Source organism: Cervus elaphus, chromosome 30 (genome assembly GCF_910594005.1).
Source record: "Cervus elaphus chromosome 30, mCerEla1.1, whole genome shotgun sequence".
Classification (NCBI taxonomy): domain Eukaryota; kingdom Metazoa; phylum Chordata; class Mammalia; order Artiodactyla; family Cervidae; genus Cervus; species Cervus elaphus.
Window position 1 is genome coordinate 74,731,928 of NC_057844.1, and position 22,736 is coordinate 74,754,663.

A 22,736-nucleotide genomic window follows, 5' to 3' on the forward strand; every position below is an offset into this window, starting at 1 on the left:
GGCTGACTCTTTGCGACCCCATGGACTGTAGCCCACTAGGCTCCTCTTTCCATGGAATTCTCCCGGCTAGAAAACTGGAGTGGGTAGCCATTCCCTTCTCCAGGAGATCTTCCCAACCCAGAGATCAAAGCTTCATCTCTTGCGTCTCCTGCATTTGTGGGCAGATTCTTTACCGTCTGAGTCACCAGGGAAGCCCAAATTTGAAATTAACTTCTCCCTGTATAAAAACTGGGGTCCCATTGAAAAGTCATTTTGTGTCAAAGATTTGTACAAAGCAATAAATCTTAAGGAAATCTTTAAGACTTGAGACGAGGCTTATATCATGTATTAACTGGATTGACTCCAAACACCTATTTCCAGCCTCTTCTTATTATCAGCGTGTGCTCAGTATGGTCACATAAGTCCCTGTTGACTCCGCCAAGGACCTAATTCAGCAGTAATACTCTCTCTCCTCGGTATGTTCCACCAAGTGCTTAGTTGAACATCATTCTATAAAGCTGTCCATTGTATGCTGATTTATGATTTTTTTAAACTTGTTTGGACTTTCAGCGTTGAATTGTAAAGTCTCGTTTCCCAGCCCCTGTAAATCTAGATGAAGTTATCAAATTCACTTAGTTCCAGGAATTCTTTGGAAGACAGTGCTTGCCAGCTGGTCAGATAACTGGTGCTGCATTTTAAGACAAGTAGGAAATGTCAAGAATGGTGAGAAAGAAGAATTGTGAAACTAGAATGTGGTCTTCTCTTTAAAAAAAAACTTAACGATACAGGAATTTCTCTACAACTTCTCAGCGCCCAACCCATTCCTATCATGGTATTATTAGCTGGTCTCTGCAGATTCTACTGGATGGAGAGGAGGCCCTCGAACAAGGAGCTGTGTCTAAGTTCTTCATGTAACTCTGTGGAGGCAGGTGTGAGAATTTGAATCCAAGGACCCCGTGGGCCTGACTAGTGAATTCCCAAGTGCTCTCAGTATGATGTTGCTCTGCCAGAGAGGTGGGAAAAAAGATGGGTGACCAGTAATCCATGCAGCTGTTAACACTGGATAAATGCAGGGTGTGTGTGTGTGTGTGTGTGTGTGTGTGTGTGTGCATGGGCAGTGGAACCTGGTGGTCTACAGTCCTTACAGTCACAGAGTTGGACACACACGTGTGTGCTGGATAGGGCGGCGGGGATCTGTTTGACTGACATGAATGGGGTTTACACACCATCACGTGTTAGTTGTGCCATCGGGGTAATTGCGACAACTCTCCCAGTTTCCTTTGGACCAGGCATTCAATGTCTAGAGCCTTGTGAATTTGAGATTATGCATGGAGACTACCGCATGCCTTTAGCTAGCTGTGAGCATCTTCCGAATTCCAGCGAGGAACATAGGAGCATAAAGTGGTGTCTGTTTAAAAAAGAGAGAGATGCTTTATCGCTGGCTGCTCAGGTCACGCTACCGGGCAGCCTAATGGATATGCCTGTTGTGCTTGTCAGGGTCTGACTTCTACTGCCTTTAGTCTCCTGGGTTACTAATTGGCTCCTAAATTGCTCTGTTCTTCACAGAAGGGAGGTGAAAGTATAAAACCAGTAACTGGAGATGACAAGGTCTTTGAAACATTTTTTCTTGCTGGGTTTGATCTGTGTGGTGGAATTGCATCTGTTTTGCAAGTGGGTCTTTAAGAATTGGTGTTCGCTTCAGCAGCGCATATACTAAAATTGGAACGATACAGAGAAGATTAGCAGGTGATGCAGATTTGTGAAGTGTTCCATATTTTTTGGGCTTCCTTCGTGGCTCAGCTGGTGAAGAATCCGCATGCAATGCGGAAGACCTGGGTTCGATCCCTGGGTTGGGAAGGTCTCCTAGAGAAAGAAAGGCTACCCACACCAGTATTCTGGCCTGGAGAATTCCATGGACTGTAGTCTGGACACGACTGAGTGACTTTTACTTTCACTTTCTTTCCTTTGAGAATTGACCAGAGAGTGAAAAGAAAGCAAGGCGTATGATCCTAAGCTGTCGGGGGTAGAAAATGGGTTCTTGCATATCGTTTTCCCTTTCACTATAGACTCAAGGTATAGAATATGTATGTGTAATATGGATTTCAGCAGACATTGAAGGAGTGCCAGGGACTCTGCCAGTAGGAACAGAAGGGTGACCATGTAGCCCAGAGTTTCATTAGAGACACAGACTTGTGGATACTTAGCTATATATGACTAGAATACAGTGGAACGAATGATTGTATTCATTTGTTCTTTCACTGGGCATCCTGGGTAAGGTGATTAAGAACCTATGGTCTTAAAAACACTCTATCTCTTCTCTTTCTGACTTTGTTGTATGACAGAAACCAACACAACATTGTAAAAAAAAGTTCTTTTTAATTTAAATAAATAGAAAAAAACATAACCTATGGCTTTTACGCTCATGCATATGAAGTCTAGATGAGCCTGTGCAAAGTCTACAGAAGAAAGCCATGCATTCTGCTACATTTGTTGGGAAGGGAGAGGAACCAGGGACACGCTTTCAGCTGTCACAAAATGGGTGCAGGATCATAAAGGCTTCCATCCACGCAAAACTGCACACAAATAATATTTGTAGCAACTTTTTTATTCATAATTGCTCAAACTTGGGCAACCGAGATATCTTTTAGTAAGTGAATGGATAAGCAAACTGTAGTCCACTCAGGCAGTGGCATATTATTCAGCAATAAAAAGAAATGATGAGCATGCCATGACAAGAATGGGGGGAATTTTAAATTCATGACACTTAAGTGAAAAAACGCCAATCTGGAAAATCTCCAGACTGTACAATTCTAGCTATGTGACATTGTGGAAGGGGCAAAACTGTAGACCGTAAAAAGATCAGTGGTTGCCAGGGGTTCAGGGTAGGGGAAGGAGGAGGGGTGGAAGAGGGGAGCACAGTGGGTGTTTAGGGCTGATGAAACTCGCCCGTGTGATCCTGTGATGGGGGCTTTATGATGTTAGGCCTTTGTCAAAACCCATAAAACTATAGACACAGAGTGAATCCTCATGTATGCTGTGGTCTTCGCGTGGTGGTATGTATTAATATTAATGTTGGCTCGACAGTTGTAGGAAATGTACTGCACTAATCCAAGGTGTCAGTAAGAGGAGACCCTGGGTGTGGCGGGTACCTGGCATGCACTTGAACTCTGGGTGCACACTTCCTGCTCAGCCTTCTGTAAACAGCTCTAAAAAATAAAGTGTATTTTTTAAACTGTGTTCTGTTGAAGTTGATTTTACAATGTTGTGCTTTCCCCTACCCCAAATCCCTGATGTACAGCAAAGGGTTGGTTATACATAAATACACAGTTCTTTCTCACGATGGTTCATCACAGGGGATTGAATAGAGTGCTCTGTGCTCTACGGCAGGACCTTGTCTCCCCGGCCCCTCTATCGTAGCTTGCATCTGTTAATCCCAGACTCCCAATCCACCTCCTCCCCTCGGCACCCACAAGTCTGTTCTCTGAGGGTCTGTTTCTGTTTTGTAGATAAGTTCATTTGTGTCAATTTTGGATTCCACATGCAAGTGATATCATATGGTATGGGTCCATTTTTTTAAGGGGCGTAGTGCCTGGCATCGGGGTGAGGAGAAGACGGCAGAGATCAGCCTCTAAGCATGAGAGCAACACGGGGCGGGAACCAGCGGTGTGCACGGACGGGGCTGGTGGCCTGGGTGTCACAGGGTGGTGGGTGGGGAGCTGTCACAGACCCGGGAACGAGAGGCCTCCTGCAGTGGGAGCCCTGGTTTGCCTCCGTGGCTGCCTGTCTCAGCGGGCGTAACTCCTGCTCTTTCTGTTCCCAGCAAAGAGCCCCCGGGAAAGTGCTGCTGGACGCAGTGTGCAACCACCTCAACCTCGTGGAGGGGGACTATTTTGGCCTCGAGTTTCCCGACCACAAGAAGATCACGGTAGGTGATGTCCCTGAGACGTTGCTATTTTACCATCTGTTCGACTTGAGAGAGGGAAGTAATCGGGACCTTTCTGGGCCTGACGGAAGTGTACACCAGAAAAAGTGCCCAGAAAGCCCTTGATGATCTGTTTTTGAAAGTAATGTGTGCGCATGATTAGCAAGTTCACAGAGAATACGCGATGCAGGCTACCCCTCTCTCACCCTCTCCTCCTACCTCTCCCTCCGGGAACCGCCATCACCAATGTCTTGTCTATCCTTCCTGTAAAAGTCTGTATATGTGCACACAAACACATAGTTTTGAAATATGATAATGTGAAGAAACAACACACAGTGCCCTATACCCCACCCACACACCATTCCTATATCTGAGATATAGGAATGGTGATAAAGGAACTCTCCTTTCAGCACAGAGAGTCTACTTCTTTCCTTTTCATGGTTTTGTACTATTCCCCTGAATGAATATACCACCACCTAACAATTTTTGCTGTAAAGGGTGGGATACTTAGATTGTACTGAATTGTTTGCTGTTACAAATGATGCTCCAGTGAACATACTGATGCATTTGTGTTTGCATTCATGGTCAAGGATTTATCTCAGTTCAGATCCAGAAGCACAGAATTGTATCATCTATGAGCTCAAGCCTTTTTTTAATTTTTATTGGAGTATAGTTGCCTGCTTTAGAGTATTGTTGTTGATCAAACATTTGAAGTTTGCTAAATATGTCATGCAGGTCTTTAAAAAGGTTTTCTTGACTTGATCCCAAAGTTTAGAACAGAACTCATTGTTACTTTTTCTCTTTGGCTGATGGCACTTTCTCAAGGTTGTATCCTAGTCTGCCTCTTATGAGGCACCCTTTTAGGGTGTAAATTTATTGACTACATTTCTATTTACCTTTTCATTCAGTCCACACTGAGTGCCTAGAACTTTTCTGGCCACTGGAGGCCCAACAGGAGTGAGATGGAGAGAATGTAGAATCCAGGTGGGGCATCAAACTGAGTCTTTGGAGAAGGAAATGGCAACCCACTCCAGTATTCTTGCCTGGAGAATCTAATGGACGAAGGAGCCTGGTGGGCCAGTCTATGGGGTCACAAAGTGTTGGACACGACTGAGCGACTCAACAACCACAACAATCAAACTGAGTCAGTGGCCAGTTCAAGACATGTGGCACACCGTCCACTGGAAGCAGGGGCTGTGGGGCACCGGGGACAGCAGATGACATTTGTGTTCAGGAAATCCTTCCCAGATACTGTGAAACTGAGTCCTCTGAGGCCAGTAGGAGTTGACCTCATAGGGTGGTCCAGGGAGGGGGGCACCAGATGCCCAAAGCCCAGGTAGCAAGTAGGCTGTTCAGGAACCTGTGGATGAGGCTGAAGTGTAGAGATAGGTGGAGGAGGGCTCTGCTGAAGGAGGTGAGCAGAACACTGAAAAGTGAGCAGGGAGCCGGGTCTATCTCAAAGGGCTTTCTGTACCGTTACTACCCAGCAGCAATAGAATACGAGCCACAAACTTTATTTCAGTTTTTCTAGCAGTTAATGTTTTAAAAGTTTGTAAAAAGTGGAATTAATAGCCTATTTAATTTGATATAAAACATCCCAAATCATTATCATTTCAACATGAAATCAACATCAAAACCTATGAATAGGAGATTTTACATTTTTTTTTTTCCTGCTCAGTCTTTGAGTCCGATATGTGTGTGACAGTCACAGCCAGACCAGCCGTATTTCAAGTGCTTGGTGGTCACGTGTGTGGGGGCGGCACAGCTCTGTACTGAGTCAATATGTTGGGAAGCTGTTAATGCATTTTAAAGAGAGAGTGACATGATCTGATTTATGGTGTAGAAAGAGAACTGTCGCTAGAAGACTAGGGGATCTAACATGTATTAAAAGATGGGTACAAACTATGTTTTCTCAATATACTTCTTTTTTTTTTTTTTTCTCAGTATACTTCTAACCTCTAAGCCTTCTGGGATTCTCTGGTAGCTCAGTTGGTAAAGAATCCGCCTGCAATGCAGGAGACCCTGGTTCAATTCCTGGGTTGGGAAGATCCGCTGGAGAAGGGTTAGGCTACCCTCTCCAGTATTCTTGGGCTTCCCTTGTGGCTCAGCTGGTAAAGAATCTACTCAAAATGTGGGAGACCTGGGTTTGATGCCTAGGTTGGGAAGATCCCCTGGAGAAGGGAAAGCCTACCCACTCCAGTATTCTGGCGTGCAGAATTCCATGGGCTGTATAGTCCATGGGGTCGCAAAGAGTTGGACACAACTGAGCCTTCTTGGCCATTTTCTGGTGCTTACATTAAATCAAAGCTGCCCTGACTCCCAGTCCTCTTTCCAATATGACAAACGACCACAGAGGGGCCACATCTAATTCCACATTCATTTATGCATCTAACAATTATTTGTGCCAATGCCAAGTCCAGCATCAGACCTCATACAGTAGAAGACACATGCTATGAAGGGACTGCTTGCCATCAGTAGTTACTGTTTCCAGTCATTAGAAGTGCCTGCTTGGGAAAGTTGATAAGGAAACAAATAATTATCATACCATGTAGCAAGTTCAGTGGACCAGTGTTTCTTAAACTTGTTTTGTATTACAGAAATGATTCTCACAACACCTGAAGATTTGTTCTCTCATTATTTGTAACAACCTGCCTGCATTACTCAGAGTTCCAGTTGTTTTCCTGACTCCAGTCTTATCCTGTTCTGATCCTCCTGAAGTTTCTTTTCTCAACTGTAAATTAGCAGTGGTGAGGGTACCAAGACTGGATAGCAAGAGGATTGTTCCATTTCTGGGCCAACCAATTAGCTATCGGCAGGGCTAGGATTCTAACCACATCTGACCTCAAGCTCGGCGCCTCTTGTATTGGCTGTGGGTGCTTCTCTTTTGCTAGGGTTTACGAACCTGTTGATCTTTCAGGGATGACTTGTTTCAGCTTTTATTAGGCTTGATTTTTTATGATTTCACTGTTTGCTTATTGTTTTGGAGTGTGTTCAATTGCAAAATTCACTAAGCCCATTAATGATGGCTTCAAGACATAGAAGCTAATTGTTACAAATATAGGCCACTGCCTGAGAGCTTACCATCCATCAGAGTGCTCTAGTTCTTGTGGACACAAGAGTGAACAAGGCCCACATTCTAAAGCAGAGAGCAGCAGATGTTTGTCAAGGGCCAGATAGTGAATGCTAGAATAGACTTTACACACCAGTGTTCCTACTCCAGCTCTTCAGCTCGCCCCTCATAGTGTAAATGAAGGGCATGGATTTGATTTCAATAAAACTTTATTGTCATTATCATCATTACCATTTTTTTCACTATGGTCAAAAATAGGTACCACGAAATTTACCATCTTAGCCATTTTTAAGTAAATGTGCCGTACAGTAGTGTGACATATATTCATTGTTGTGCAATAGAGAGGACTTTCATTATATAAAACTGAAACTCTGCACCCAGTCAGTAACTACTTCCTTTCCTCCTCCCCCCAGCCCCTGGTGATCACCATTCTACCTTCTGTTTCTGTGAGTTTGATCACTTTAGATAGCTCATGTAAGTGGCATCACACAATATTTGTTGTTTTGTGTCTGGCTTATTTCACCTAGTGTGATGTCCTCAAGGTCCATCGATGTTGAAGCATGTGTCAGAATGTCCTTCCTTTTTTAAGGCTGAATACTATTCCATCGTTGGCTCGATTCCATTTTGCTTACCCACTCATCTGTTGATGGACATTTGGGTTGCTTCCCCGTTGTTGCGAATAATGCTGCAGTGAACATGGGCGTGTTGTCATTATTAATTCTACTGTCATGATTATTACCTCTGCCCGGCTTCATCTGGGAGGCTGCTCACACACCTGACAAACCAACAAGAAGCTTGCACGTGTGCTAAGTCGCTTCAGTCATGTCTGACTCTGTGCAACCCTGTGGACTGTGGTCCCTGCAGACTCCTCCGTCCATTGGATTATCCAGGCAAGAATACTGGAATAGGTTGCCATGCCCTCCTCCAGGGGATCTTCGAAACCCAGAGGTCGAACTCATGTCTCTTGTGTCTCCTGCATTGGCAGGCGGGTTCTTTACAACTAGCGCCGTCTGGGAAGCCCAACAGGAAGCGTGTTTGGTCTCAAATGCCCAGACCTGGGCTGTCTGTCACTACTGATTTTGTTTATTTATCTGTATGTGGTTTGTGGGAAACTAATTGTTCCCCCAAGGTCCCCAGCATGCAAAGTTGTGAACCTTTGTCCCGAGGTGGTAAGGCCAGGCAACTCGCATTGCAGCTCAGCCTTCCACGCTTTTCTCTTCATTTCATTTCTATCATTAAATAGCCCACATCAGGGCATTCTTCATAGTAAGGGTTTGAAAAAGCTTAAGCACTTAAAAATGAATGCATTCCACTGTCTAAGATGTGTTTCTTGAGACTGGGAATAAACCAGTGATAATTAGTAAGTAATCAGTTGTGCTCTGTGCTCAATGAGACTTGCCCCGTGGCTTGTCTTTTAATAGAGTTGATTGCTATGTTTACATTCAAGTCAGGCCCATGTTGTCCTTGAGTCCAGCAGCTGACCCATGGGACTGCCCTATAGGAGCAGAGAAATCTTTTAATCAGCTTTTTTCCCCACCATTGATTTGCCTTCCCATGGCAGGGACACTATGGATCTTAGGAATCAAGACCCTCTACCTAATATGCCAGCTAATGGGTATGTAGAGTCTGAAGGCTGGTAAAGGTCAGAGAGGTTGGGTTGCCAGTGGACTCAGAGAGCTCACTGTCCTTGAACTTCTATGGTGTGCCATGCACTCTGCTATTAACTTAAATGCACCTTGTTTGTTCTTCACCTTGTTCAGTCGTGTCTGACTCTCTGCGACTCCATGAGCTACAGCACGCCAGGCTTCCCTGTCCTTCACTATCTCCCAGAGTTTGCTCAAACTCATGTCCATCGAGTCGGTGATGCCATCCAGCCATCTCATCCTCTGTCGTCCCCTTCTCCTCCTACCCTTAATCTTTCCCAGCATCAAGGTCTTTTCCAATGAGTCGGCTCTTTGCATCAGGTAGCCAATGTATGGGAGCTTCAGCTTCAGCATCAGTCCTTCAAGTGACTATTCAGGGTTGATTTTCTTTAGGATGGACTAGTTTGATCTCCTTGTTCTTCACCTTAGGGGTTGGCAAAAAGAGCCAGAGAATAAATACATTAGGCTTTGCAGGTTGTACCATCTCTGGGGCGACTCCTCAGCTCTGCCACTGCTATGCAAAGCAGCCATGGATAATGTACGTAGATAGTGGTGGTTGGGTTCCAATAAAACTTTATGTATGGACATGGACATTTGAATGTCATAGAGTTTTCACATGTCATGAAATATATTGCTACTGTTTTTTTCCCCAACCACTTAAAAGCCCGTGATTGCTCTTGGACTGTAGCAAAACCGATCATAGACTGGATTTGGCCCATAGGCCTTGGTTTACCAATCTCTACTTTACAACATTTCTCTGAGGTAGGTATTTTATCATCCACGTTTTACAATGAGCGAATTCAGTGTGGACTGGATGCCCATGAGTCACAGGCAGACCTGTCTCAGGTGTTGCAAGTTCTCTCTGCCTCACTTGTTGCGCTTGCTGCATCTTCCCGCTGCAAAGAGCCATGCACGGCTGGCAGCAGAGATGGGTGTGTGTCTAAGATTTATCTTGTGGTTACTGGGCAGAGTGTGAACGGCTCTGTGTTATAGCCTGTAAATACTGTTTAAACCTTTGCTTTGTCATTTAGCAGCTGGGTAGATTCTGAATGTCTTTGATTTTTGTGCTTTATCTGAAAACTGGGATTAATAAATGACTGTTTTACAAGGTTATCATGGGAATTCTTCAGATGCTTTACAATAATGAGCCCAGCAGAATTTCTGGCATAGCACGACACTCAGATATCTGTTGGATTTTCTTCTTGCATTCTAGCTCAGAAACCAGTGAGGCTGCTTCCCCATCTTTCATGAAACTTATGATGCTCAGAGACCTGATAAAAAAAAATCCTAGTTTTGTATGAAATAGATACTGGTAAAGCTTGGGCTTAGTTGGTAAAGAATCCGCCTGCAATGCAGGAGACCCTGGTTCAGTCCCTGGGTTGGGAAGATCCTCTGGAGAAGGGAAATGCTGCCCACTCCAGTATTCTGGCCTGTAGAATTCCATGGACTATACAGTCCATGGGGTCACAAAGAGACACGACTGAGTGACTTTCACTTTCAAAGCTCAGGAAGAATCTCTCATTCATTTTATAATCTTCTTTATGCCAGGAAAAAAAGTTTTGCCATTGGCAGGTGTCTTAGCTCAGGCTGCCATAACAGAATACCAAAGACTGGATGGCTTGAACAACAGACGTTTCATTTCTCTAAGTATTAGAGTCTGAGGTCCAGGTATCGGCATAATCAGATTCTAGTGAGGACTCTGCTTATCAACAGCCACCTTTTCACTGTGTGCTCAAGCAGCAGAGAGAGAGATCTCTTTTTCTCTTCTTACAAGGCTACAATCCTAATAGATCAGGGCCCCACCAACATGACCTCAGTAAGCCTTAATTACCTTCTAAAGACCCCCATCTTTAGATAGAGCCACATTCTTAATTACCTTCTAAAGACCCCCGTCTCTAGGTACAGCCACATTGGGGGGTTAGGGCTTCAACACAGGTATTTGAAGAACACAATTCAGTCCATAGCAGCAAGCATGCTTTCTGGGGCTTGAGGTCACAGAGCGCAGCTACTTGGGATGACAGCATCACTTACTGCTCCTTGTCCAGCTCTTCTTGGGTTGGGGAGATATCCTTCATCTATGTTTAGTTGCAGTCTTGTGACCTTGCTTCTTCCTGAGGGGCTCTGGACATCTGAGATCAGGAGGGGCTCCTTACAGAACATGCGAGGAGTAAAGGATGAAGAACATTGCAGGCTTAGGAACAGATGAAAGTTTGGGAAGCCAGCAGAGGTGGGGTGGTAGAGCAGCCCAGTGACCACCCAGGGCAGCCCTGTGGTGCCAAGGCAGGTCCCGGAGGAGGCAAAGCTTTCCTCCAGTAGAGACTTGGGGGGAAGGACAACTTGCTGGAAAAATACAGCTGTGGATACTCTTCCATTTCTTAGACTGGAAGAAAGCTACCTGAGGTTTTTGTTTGTTATCATCTTGTGTTTTATTTAATAGGCTTCATTTTTTAGAAAAGCTCTATGTTCACAGAGAAATTGAGCAGAAAGTCAAGTGCTGTCTCTCCATACACAGTGTCCCCTCTAATTAGCATCTTACATTAGTAGTGTGATGATCCATTATTATTACAGTTCCAAGTTCACATTAGGGTTCATTTTTCATGTTGTGCCTTCTGTAGGTTTTGACAAATGTGTGATGACATATATCCATCCTTACAATACCATAAAGAATAGTTCACTGCCCTAAAAATCCCCTCTACTCTTTGTGTTGAGCCCTCTCTTCCCTCTGAACCCCTAAGAACCACTGATTTTTTTTTTTTTCCTTCAGTATTTTCTTATCTTCTGTGTTCTTGATGCTTCAGCATCTGGGGCCTCGCTGAACAAGAAAAGACTGCCCTTCCCAGAGCAGGCCAGTTCTTAGAGATGGCAAATGGTTCCCCTGCCAGCACACCTCCAACATGCAAATGAATGAATCCAGAGCCCAAACCCCCTTTTCCGTCTGGCTCTTATGCTTCAGAAGACAGAATTCGTTTCCCATAATTATTCCAGTTATTAGACACCTAGAGATGGCCCTACACCCCCGAGCCCACTAAGATGGCTCAAGCTCCCCAGCCCTAAGCTCCTCACCCTGACTTAGCTTGCCTTTCCCCATGGAAGCCACAGTAGCGCTTCCTGCTCATGCTTGGTGCTTGCCCTTTCTGCTTCCGACCCTGGTGCTTCCCCACGTGGCCCTGCACGCTGTGCCGTGTCTCGTCCTCCTGGAGACTGTGAGTGACAAACTCTAATGGCAGTCATCTAACCCCACAGTATGTGAGTAATGAAGACCCTCATCTTAATTTGGTTAAAAAAAAAATACAGGGGAAATAGCTTTCTAAAATGGATAGTCTTGAGAAGATGGAAGTGGAATCATCGTTTTTGGATCTTCACAAACCCAAAATCCCACATAAAAACAGCTACTTGGCAAAATCAGAACAGCCATGAACCACATTTATGGCAAAGCTAGGTGTCAGAGTGCAAGTCCTAGACCCCGAAGTACAAGTAACCAGAAGCAAAGCATCAGTCGGACACGAGGTCTGTGTGCTGTGTCAGGGCCTGCACGGGAGGAAATAGAAGGGAGCAGTAGGGCACTCGATGGACCAAAGAAGGGAACCCTCAAAGAGCCACTAGAAACCACAGGGGACAGTCTGAGAAGAACAGTGGAAATCGGGAGCTCTGAAGAGGCTGGAACGGTCCAGCTCCAGTGAGCTGGAGTAACTCATCCCCCAGAACAGGCCATCACTTAGGCCAAACTATGGAGAATGAGACTGAAATTGAGTCAGGTAGGGGCAATAGAGAGGAATAATAGAGGAGGGAAACAGAGCCAGGCAATCTCAGAAAGCAAGCTGCCATTAAAAGGGGAAAAAAAAACAAACATGGCCCAAAATCAGTAGAAGAGAAAGCTCTGGGAGGTTAGGAAAGCTACCATGAACCATCTCAAAAGGTTAGAAAACAGTTTTCACATAAAAATGAGTAACAGAAATATATCACAGTCATACTTAAAATAACACCGTAAGTGCCCAACACACCATGTATATAGCCTTACCAAAGAGACCAGCTGGATCCAGCTGCCAAATTTGCACTCAATACGGAGGAACATGTTGAATGATACCCTTGAGTATATGCAATCTGCAAAATCCAGGCTCTGGGAAATTCCACAGATCAATAGATTTACTATAAAGAAAAGAGGGATAGAGGAAGAACCTATAGGTGAAAAGACGCTTGAATGACATAACATTTTTGAAAATAAGAATAAACACTAGTATATAGAGATGTACCACTTGATGAAGTGAAACATCAAGAAATGTAGATGGTTATTGTAAAAATCTAGATAGTGGTTCCTTTTAGAAGGAGGGGGTTGGTTTTAGGATAAGATGGCTGGTTGGCTGACAGAGTTCTGTCTCTTGACTTGGTTGATACAAGAATGTGTGTCACTAAATAATTCACTAAGCTATACATTTGCATTCAGTAGTTTTAAGCACTTGTGTGTTATTTTAGACAGTTTTAAGTTGGAGGAAAAAAATTAAAACAGAAGAAACAAACTGCAGATTAAAGGAGGAATATCCAATTAAGTAGCCAGAATGCCCAAGTGAAATCGTTTGAACTGAATTTTTCAAAGCTAGTGCAAATTGAACTAATGATTTTAAATTAGTTAAAACCGAGTAGTTGATGTGTTATGAGTACCATGCCTGAGATCTACTGCTGAGCCCTTCTTAAAAAGTAGAGGTTCCCAAAGGTTAAATTTTTCCTCCAAGCTAAGGTCCTCTGAAGCCCCAGACATTGCATTATAATATTCTTAGTTCTTTTTCCAAAACTTTCCTTTGCATACATGTATGAGTGCTTCAGTTCATGTCTGACTCTTTTTGACCCTGTGGACCTGCCCACCAGGCTCCTTTGTCCATGAGATTCTCCAGACAAGAATACTAGCTTGGGTTGCCATGCCCTCCTTCAGGGGATCTTCCCAACCCAGGGATCAAACCTGTGTCTATGGATTCTTTACCACCACGCCAGCTGGTAAGCTCGCTTTGCATACATCTGGGATATCAAATGCTGCCTAATGAATTTAATGCACTAGTGCATAAATACCTTTATACATTTCATCTTATATTTTGGTTTACAGATCTGTCTTTAATTCCTTTTTATTTAAAGCTTTCCTTTTAAATAAGTACATTCTCAATTTTTCAGTTCAAATTTTATTCATGCGTTCCTTCAGCAGTCATTTTTCTTTTCTTTTTTTTAAGGGATGAGTCTAGATTAAGAAAGACTTAAGGGACATAAGCAGATATTAAGGATGGTCCTGGATTGGGTGTTAGTTTTAACAGATCACAGTAAGGACATTCTTTACATGCAAAAATTTGAGTATAGTCAGAGTATTTGGTGAGGAAAAAAGTTTACAAAATGGAAAGATAGAAATCATTGACTAAAAAGCAAAAACTAAGTTATAAACAATATAACCTCATTTGGGATTTTAAGAAGTGTACGTTTCCAGGGACATTGCTTGTAGAAGATGTAGAAGGGTTATGCACGAAGGCAGTGCGTCTTAAATCACACTCCCCAGGCCCGCAAGCAGCAACAGCATTCAGCATCACCTTAGCAATGCGGATTCTCAGGTCCTCACCCAGATAAGGAACTCTAGGTATATGTTATACCCCATGGTATATGTTTTAACAAACTCTTAGGGTGAATGGGGTACAAGCTCAATTCTTTTTCTTTTTCAGTGGTTTTCCTTTTTTATAATTTTTATTGCAGTATAGTTGCTTTACAGTGTGTTAGTTTCCCCTTTACAGCAAAGGGAATCGGCCGCATGTGTACATATTTACTCCTCTTTTTTAGATTTCCTTCCCATTTAGGTCGTCACAGAGGATACAAGCTCAGGTCTGAGAACAATTTCCTTAAAGTGTTAACCATGATCTCTCGGTGGTAGACTGTAATTTTTAAAATTTTGCTTATGTGAATTATCTATAATTACCTATAGCTTGCATGTAGGTGAATTCTATACCAATAGATTATTTTTCAATTAAGAGGCTTTTAGGAGCATGTTGCAAATTTTAATTTATTGTGTTTTCGCTTTCATTTCAGTTTAAAGTACTTTCTAATTTCCCTTTGGTTTCCCTTTGACTCATGTGTTATTTAGAAGTATGTTGTTTTGTTTCCAAATATAGGGATTTTCCACAGTGCTTTCTGTTACTGAGTTTTAATGTAATTCTCTGCTTGTTGGGGAACTGTAGTTTGTATGACATGAAAGGCTTTTAAATGATTGATCCCTTTAGTGGCCTAAAATGTGGTTTGTTTTGGTAAATGTTTTATGTGTACTTGAAAAGAATGTAAATTTTGGTGGGTGGAATGCAGTATCCCATCTGTGTCAATTAGATCATGTCAGTTGATACATGTGTGTTCAGTCACTCAGTCGTGTCTTGCTTGTGACCCCATGGACTGTAGCCCACAAGGCTCCTCTGTCCATGGAATTTTCCAGACAAGAATACTGGAGTGGGTTGCCATTTCCTTCTCCAGGGGATCTTCCTGACCCAGGGATCCAACCCACGTCTCCCACATTCGGGCAGGTTCTTTACCACTGAGCCACCTGAGTTGATAGTGATGTTCAAATCATCTCTATCCTTACTGAATTTCTGTCTTATGTGTTCTAATAGTTACTGAGTGAGCGGTAGTAAAATCACCAACTATAATTGTGGTCTTGTCTCTTTCTCCTTGCAGTTTGATCAGTTTTTGTTTCATGTATTTTGAAATTCTGTTATTAAGCATATAAATACCTAAGATTTTATTTTCTCATAATTCACTGACTTCTCCGCCATTAAGAAATTACCTTTTTTATTCTTGATGATATTCTTTGGTCTAATGTCTACTTTGATAATAATCTATAACCATTTCAGTTTTTTTGAGTTCTTAATGTTAGCATAATGTGCTTTTTCCCCCATCCTTTTGTTTTTAACTGTGTGTGTATTTGTATTAGCAATGTGTTTCTTATAGTCAGCATAGAGTTGGATCTTGCCTTTTTATCAGATCTGACTATCTTTGCTTGTAAATAGGTGTTTAGACCATTTACATTTACTCTTAACTATTGATATCATAAAATGGGGTCATCTTGCTATTTGTTTTCTGTTTGTCTTATCCCTCTTTGTTCCTTTTTTCCTGTCTACTTTTTGATTAACTGAATATTTTTATTTCATTTTACTTTTTTTATTGGTTTATTAACTACAGCTCTTTGACTTGTAACCTGAATGGTTGTGTTAGGGTTAGTAATGTTCATCTTCAACTTATCACAGCCTGTCTTCAAGTGATACTGGTTCATTTCACATAGCTCAGTGATAAAGAATTCACCAGCAGTGCAGGAGACCTGGGTTCAGTCTCTGGGTTGGGAAGATCCCCTGGAGGAGGGCATGGCAACCCACTCCAGTGTTGTCACCTGGAGAATCCCACGGACAGAGGAGCCTGGTGGGCCACAGTCCATGGAGTTGCAAAGAGTTGGACATGACTGAAGCAACTTAGCACGCATGCATTATGACTCCATTTTCTACTTTTTTTTTTTTTTACCTTTTTGCTATTGTTAGTTTTTCTTTTACATGAATTATGAAACCTATATTACGTTGTTTTTGTTTACCAATCAGTTATATTTTTATTGAAGTATACTTGATTACCAGTCAGTTACCTTCTATGGAAACTTAAATAATTTAAGAATTCTTAAAACATATTAACCATGAAGTTGCCATTTTGATGTTCCTCATTTCTTTGTGTAGATACAGATTTCTTATCTGGTATTGTTTATTTCCTGCTTCCTTTAACATATCTTATTATGTGGCTCTGCTGATAATAAATTCTGACCTTTCATGTTTGGAAATGTTTTTTATTTTGCTTTCCTTTTTGAAAGATGTATTTTGCTGAGTGTAAAATTCTAAGATGATTTCAGTATGCTGAAAAATATTTTACCATTGCATTTTCATTTGCATTGTTTCTGTCAAGAAAGCTAATGTTGTGTTTATCTTTGCTCCTTGTATGTAATATCTCTTTTCCTCCAGCTGATTTAAAATATTTTCTTTTTATCATTATTTTTGAATAATTTGATCATATAATAATTTGTGCTTTCATATAGATTTTTTCATGGTTCTTATGCTTGGGGTTTGCTTAGGTTCTTGGATCTGTAGGTTTATAGTTTTCATCAAATTTTGAAAACTTAGGATCATTATTTCTTTAATATTTTTTCATTTCTTTCCTCCTCCCCTGCCATCGCCTCTCCTTTGGGACTCCCAATTACATGGGTATTAGGCTGCCCAAAGTTTTTCTACAGTTCTCTGACACTCTGTTAATTTTTTGGTAGTTTTTCTTCCTGTGTTTCATTTTGGATGGCTTCTATTGCTGGTTCAAGTTCACTAGTATTTCTTCTGCCGTGTTTCATCTGGTGTTAATCTCATCTTGTGCATGTGTGTGTTTATGTCACACTATGTATCTTCCTCTCAAAGTTTAGTTTGATTCCTCTTAAAATCTTCCATATCTCAACCTTGTGATCATAGAGAATAAAGTCTTACTGTCTTCATATCCTTTTTGTTTCACTAATTTTAACATCTGTGTCCTTTCTAGATTGAACTTGATTGTTTCTGTTTTGTCCGATTATGTGTCACATTTTCCAGCTTTTTTGTATGCCTGGTGGTTTTTTTTTAATTGGGTGTTAGATACTGTGAATTTTACATTGTTGAGTGCTGGGTAGTTTTGCATTCCTATGAATGTTACTGAGTTTGGGGAGGGAGGTGCATGTAAGTTATTTGGAAATAATTTAGTCCTGTCAGAACTGGCTTTTAATTCTTGTTAGGTAGGACTGGTGTAGTCTGCGGTCTGGGGTGAATCATTCCCTACTCCTTAGCGATGACCCTTCAGTACTCTTCCCAGTGTTCATGAATCAAGAGCTTAGGTTGGTACGAAGAGGTAGTACTCCTGGCCTTGTGTGAGCACCAAGCCTGTTCCCTCTAATCCTTCTGTGTTGTTTTTTAAATTTTTGACGCATCTTGGCTACTTTCCTCACTAGCACGCATTGATGAGTACTCTGCTGCTTACATGGTACCCCTCTGTCCGGTCCTACGTGCTTCCTACTTCCTGCAAACCCTCTCTGCCTTGATCCCTTGCATGCTTAGCCTCATCTCTTCAGCTCATGGCGTTTTCCAGCTGCCGCAATATTCTCTCTCTCTGCACCGTATCCTGAAGACGTGCTCAAGGCAGAGGCTAGTGTAGGCATCAGGGTTGTGATTCTAGTTTCTTGTCCCTAGGGGATCACTCAGTTTCCCACTGTGTCCAGATCTCCAGGTGTGATGGTTTTTATTTTCTTTTTGTTGTTGTTGTTTCACATAGGAAGATACATCTAGTTCCTGTTACTCTAGTTTGACCAGAACTCTCTAAAAATTAATAGGTTTTTAAAAAGAAAGCCACATTTAATATCATATATATAGCCATATATGAAAAGAAAGAAAGTTAGTCGCTCAGTCATGTCCTTCTCTTTGCAACCCCATGGACTGTAGCCTGTCAGGCTCCTTTGTCCTGGAATTCTCCAGGCAAGAATACTGGAGTGAGTTGCCATTTCCTTCTCCAGGGGATCTTTCCAACCATGGGATTTAACCTGGGTTCCCTGCACTGCAGGCAGATTCTTTACCATTTGAGCCACCAATTAAAATCAATATGAAAAATTGCATTCAAGGAAACTATTACAAAAATTCAAAATAAAGTCATTTCTTATAGGAGCTGGCCTGCAGGAAGATTAATTTATTGCAGTGAGTTCTAGACACTGGATAACTTTTTGTATCATATTTTATCTGGCTCCTATATGTCTTATAGTTGATGGTGAAATATTTCAGTTGTATGCAGATTTGACATTAAGAAAAAGAAAGATGAACTTTTGAGTCTTTTTAGAGGAGCATCATATTATGTAGCAGAAAAAGCACAGGTGTGGAGTCAGATGGATCTGAAGTCAAATCCCAGCTGTCTGACCTTGGACAACATAAATAAGCTCTCTGAACTCGGCTTCCTTCATGTGTAAAATAACCATTTTGTTGTGAATATTAAATGAGAGTGTATAAAGTACCTATCCAATGCCTGGCACATAGAAATCATGAAATCACTTCTTCCCTGTCTTGCCTAATGTCATGTTAAGTGACTTTTTTTTTTTTTTTGGCTGCACTGCATAATAGGGGGGATCTTAGTTCCTTGACCAGGGATTGAACTCATGCCCCCTGCAGTGGAAGTGTGGAGTCTTAACCAATGGACTGCCAGGGAAGTCCCTAAGTGACTCTCTTTTTATAAGACCCTTTCTAAAAGTACCTCAAATATTTCAGTTGCCTACAAAACCCACCTGAAATGCCTCTCACCAAACAATAGGGGGAAAAGATGTTTAGGAAAAGAACATAAAGGCTTTGGGGACAGCGATTCATTTTGCTTTGCCTTTGAAACCTAGGCATTAAAGCATTTCTTCTCTAAGAGTATTTCAGTGCAGAAACACATGCCAAAAGAGGAAAGTAACATTAATAGCGGATCAAAGGAAAACAGGGAGGCTGGCTGAGATACAGGCAAGCAGGGCAAAATGGGGCTGAAAAGCTGTGTTGAAACTAAACACCTATGTGGAACATAGGTATTGTGGCCTCTGTTATGTCCCACCCCACAAATGTGTATCTTGCAGCTCTAACACCCAGCATCTCAGAATGTGACTGTTGAAGACAGGGCCTTTGGAGAGGTGATTAAGTTAAAATAGGAATGTTAGGGCAGACCCTAGTCCAGTCTGAACCGTGTCAATTTTAAGAAGAGGGAATTGGGAGATAGCCCGGAGATACCGGGCCCATGTGCACAGAGGGGGGACTTGCTGAAGACACAGTCAGAAGACGGTCATCCGCAAGTCAGTGAGAGAGCCCTCAGGGGTAACCAGACCTGGGGCACCTTCAGCCTCCAGAACTGAGAGGAAATAGATCTCTGTTGTTTAAGCCACTCTGTCTGTGGTCCTTTGTGATGGCAGCCTGAGCAAACTCTTAACTTCCAGGCCTTCAAAGCCTGGGGGTGGGGGGGGTGGAGTTTTTTGTTTCCATGAGGTCTTCCTGACCAGGTGTGGCATTCCTGGAAGCCTATGCATTTTAACCACATCTCTCTGCAGTCAGGTAATGTGGATCTCCAGCTGTGCTCTGGAGACCAGCAGCGTGATTTTTGTGAGCACAGGGATGTGTGGGTTGGTTGAAGAAGTTTCAGGAGGTGAGGTTAGAGATGGGTGATTACAATTGTGACCTTCTAGAGATCTTCTGGCAGGCAAAGACAGATGGTGGTGCTTTTGTTGCCTTTGTTACTCATCTGGAACGTGTTTCTCTTCTGCTTAGGCTGAAGGAACAAGTGAGTTGTCTAGGAGGACCTGGTGTAGTTCAAATACTTCCCTGTAGCCGTCTCTGTGGGCTTCTCTGGTAACTCAGCTGGTAAAGAATTAGCTGGCAATGCAGGAGACCCTGGTTCAATTCCTGGGTTGGGAAGATCCCCTGGAGAAGGGTTAGGCTATCCACTCCAGTACTCATGGGCTTCCGTGGTGGCTCAGACGGTAAAGAATCCCCCTGCCATGCAGGAGACCTGGGTTCAATCCCTAGGTTGGGAAGATCCCCTGGAGGAGGGCATGGCAACCCACTCCAGTATCTTGCCTGGAGAGTTGCCATGGACAGAGGAGCCTGGAGGGCTGCGGTCCATGGGGTCGCAAAGAGTAGGACACGACTGAGCGACTATGCACAGCAGAGCCTCTCTATATCTCAAGCTTCAGTACTTTTAACTAGTCAAGCAGCAGCCCTAAATTCCTTCTTGCTGCCTCCAGCTCATCCATTTAGAGTGGTTTAAGTCTTCCATGGGCAAGGTGTTTTCTCTCAGCCCTGCAAATATCTATCTCATTGGTAAACAGAGGCTCTTGCAGGCCCAGTGTTCTCACCGAGGCCGGTTTAGCCGTGATGTTGCCGAGGCCCTGGAGCGTCATCGCTGTAGAACTCTACCCGAGAGGCTCATTCAGGCCAGTCTGATGTTCCCAGACCTCCGTGTTCTAAAACTACATGCTCAGTTGGCTCAAATGGGTGCTTGTATTTGATGCATTCCGCAGAAATGCCAAAAACAGAAGAGAGATGTTTTAAAACAATTCATAAAATTGGCAGCTACAGCGCCAGAGCATAGCTCTTGGGTCCTGAGCCGGTTTGCAGAAGTTTAGGCGGATTCTGCGACAGAACGGGTGATGGTGAACGAGCTCAGAGACGGTTCCCCTGAGGCAGCCCTGGAGGCCACAAGAGCACAGGCTGGCAGGCTTGTGAGTGGGCGCTCAGCCGTCACGGGAAACCCTTCTAGAATTCTCCAGTTAATTCAACCCCAGCAAACACAGCTGTGTCAGTTTCTCCATTTGCCTGGATCCTCCAGCCCTCAGATGTTACAGGGGTAGACAGATGGCATCAGAGGAACTGTCTTATCTTCCCGACGTAGAAGTGGAGACTGACGTGTCTACCATTAGCCTTTCTGCTCACTCCCTGATGCCCTGTGGTCTTGAGCTGTCTTTTCACACCATCTCAGGTGTCTTACCTGGAGAATCCCAGGGGCGGTGGAGCCTGGTGGGCTGCCGTCTATGGGGTCACACAGAGTCGGACACGACTGAAGCGACTTAGCAGCAGCAGCAGCAGGTGTCTTAGGGTAGTGGTTATCCCTTCTTGCTCATATTCTCAAACCCTCCTCTTTTCAGGCACAGCAGGTCTTTCCTATGGAAGACAAGCAATTAACAGTACCTTTATTTATGAACCTAGAGTCTGTCATGCAGAGGTGAAAAGTCAGAAAGGGAAAAGCAAGTATCATCTGTTAATGCATAGATATGGAATCTAGAAAATGATCCTGATGAACCCATCTGTAGAGCAGGAATAGAGACACAGACATAGAGAATGGACACAGAGGGAAGGAGAGAGGGGGACAAATTGCAAGAGAAGCATCGGCGTATGTACACGACCGTGTGTCAAATAGACAGCTAATGGGAAGCTGCTCTATAATACAGGGAGCTCAGCACAGTTTGCTCTGTGATGAGCTGGAGGGGTGGGATAGGGCCGGGGTGGGAGGGAAGTCCAAGAGCGAGGGGATATATATGTGTGTGTGTGTGCATATAGCTGATTTGTGTTATTATACAGCAGAAGCTAACACAACACTGGAACGCAATAAAGCAGTTCTCCAATTTTAAAAAATTAAAAATTTAGAAAGCAATGCCTTTATTTGATTCTTCTCTCTCCTTTCCATTCGTAGTCTCTGGCCTCTTCCTTCACAGCCAAGCTTCTTGGAAAGACCTTTCATCCTTCCTGTCTCCTCGCCGCCCACCAGACTCTCAGACCCACCTCCAAGTCCACTGACCCACAGATCCTGTAGTTCCCACCGTGTCTGATACTCCAACAGTTCTTGCTCTTCCTCCTTCTGGAAACACCGTGGCTTCCGCGACCCCACTCTGCCCTTACGTTCCTTCTGTCCTCATCTGCTCCCATTGGCCGTCCTCTGGTAGACGCGTCATCAGTGCTGGTGCATTTCATCCTCTGGGCTCTACGAGGCCGCCTTGTCCTCCTGGAGTCGGGTGTTGGGAGATCTCCTGCCCCAGCTTCTCTGAGTTTTGTATGTGTGTGTCCCACCACTCCCACGCTGTCTCTTCCTCGTGGAATCCAAGGGCCCCTCCTAAAATGAAAGTGTCTAGAACCCCTCCATCCTGACCCTCTTCCAGCGATGCCTGTCTCAGCATGGACCAGCCTCCATCCAGACGCCTACAGCAGACATCTCAGTGTCATTCTGGTTATTGTCTGCTGCTTGGCTACCTCATCTAGCCCATCAGTAAGTCCCACTGGATTTTACCTCTTAACATTTTTCTTGAGTCCACCTTCTTCTCCCCAGCTCTGCTTCTCCTCTCCGGATCCAAAACACCATCTTTTTTTTCCTGGACGAATACAGCAGGTATCCTGCATCTGTTCTGACCCCTTGGTCTGTTCTCACATTGCCAGACTCAAGTGTTGATCTGATTGTATCAGCCCTATACTTATAAAAGTCTTCACCATGTTCTCAGGATAACAGTGAAGTGCCTTCATGTGGCTTTGGTGGGTCTGGCCCCTCCCTGACCCACCAACCTTGTTCTGCGGTCATG

General features: G+C 43.4%; 1 protein-coding gene and 1 pseudogene across 1 annotated transcript in view; both read left to right on the forward strand.

Moving 5' to 3' along the window:
* The window catches only part of FARP1 (FERM, ARH/RhoGEF and pleckstrin domain protein 1), a 300,786-nt gene that overhangs the window by 193,936 nt on the left and 84,114 nt on the right, over positions 1 to 22,736 (forward strand). Inside the window, exon 3 of the mRNA XM_043892272.1 lies at positions 3,800 to 3,904. Coding sequence (XP_043748207.1) covers positions 3,800 to 3,904 — 105 coding nt within the window. The remainder of the gene's footprint in view (positions 1 to 3,799; positions 3,905 to 22,736) is intronic.
* Positions 1,673 to 1,758, forward strand: LOC122687130 (annotated as a pseudogene).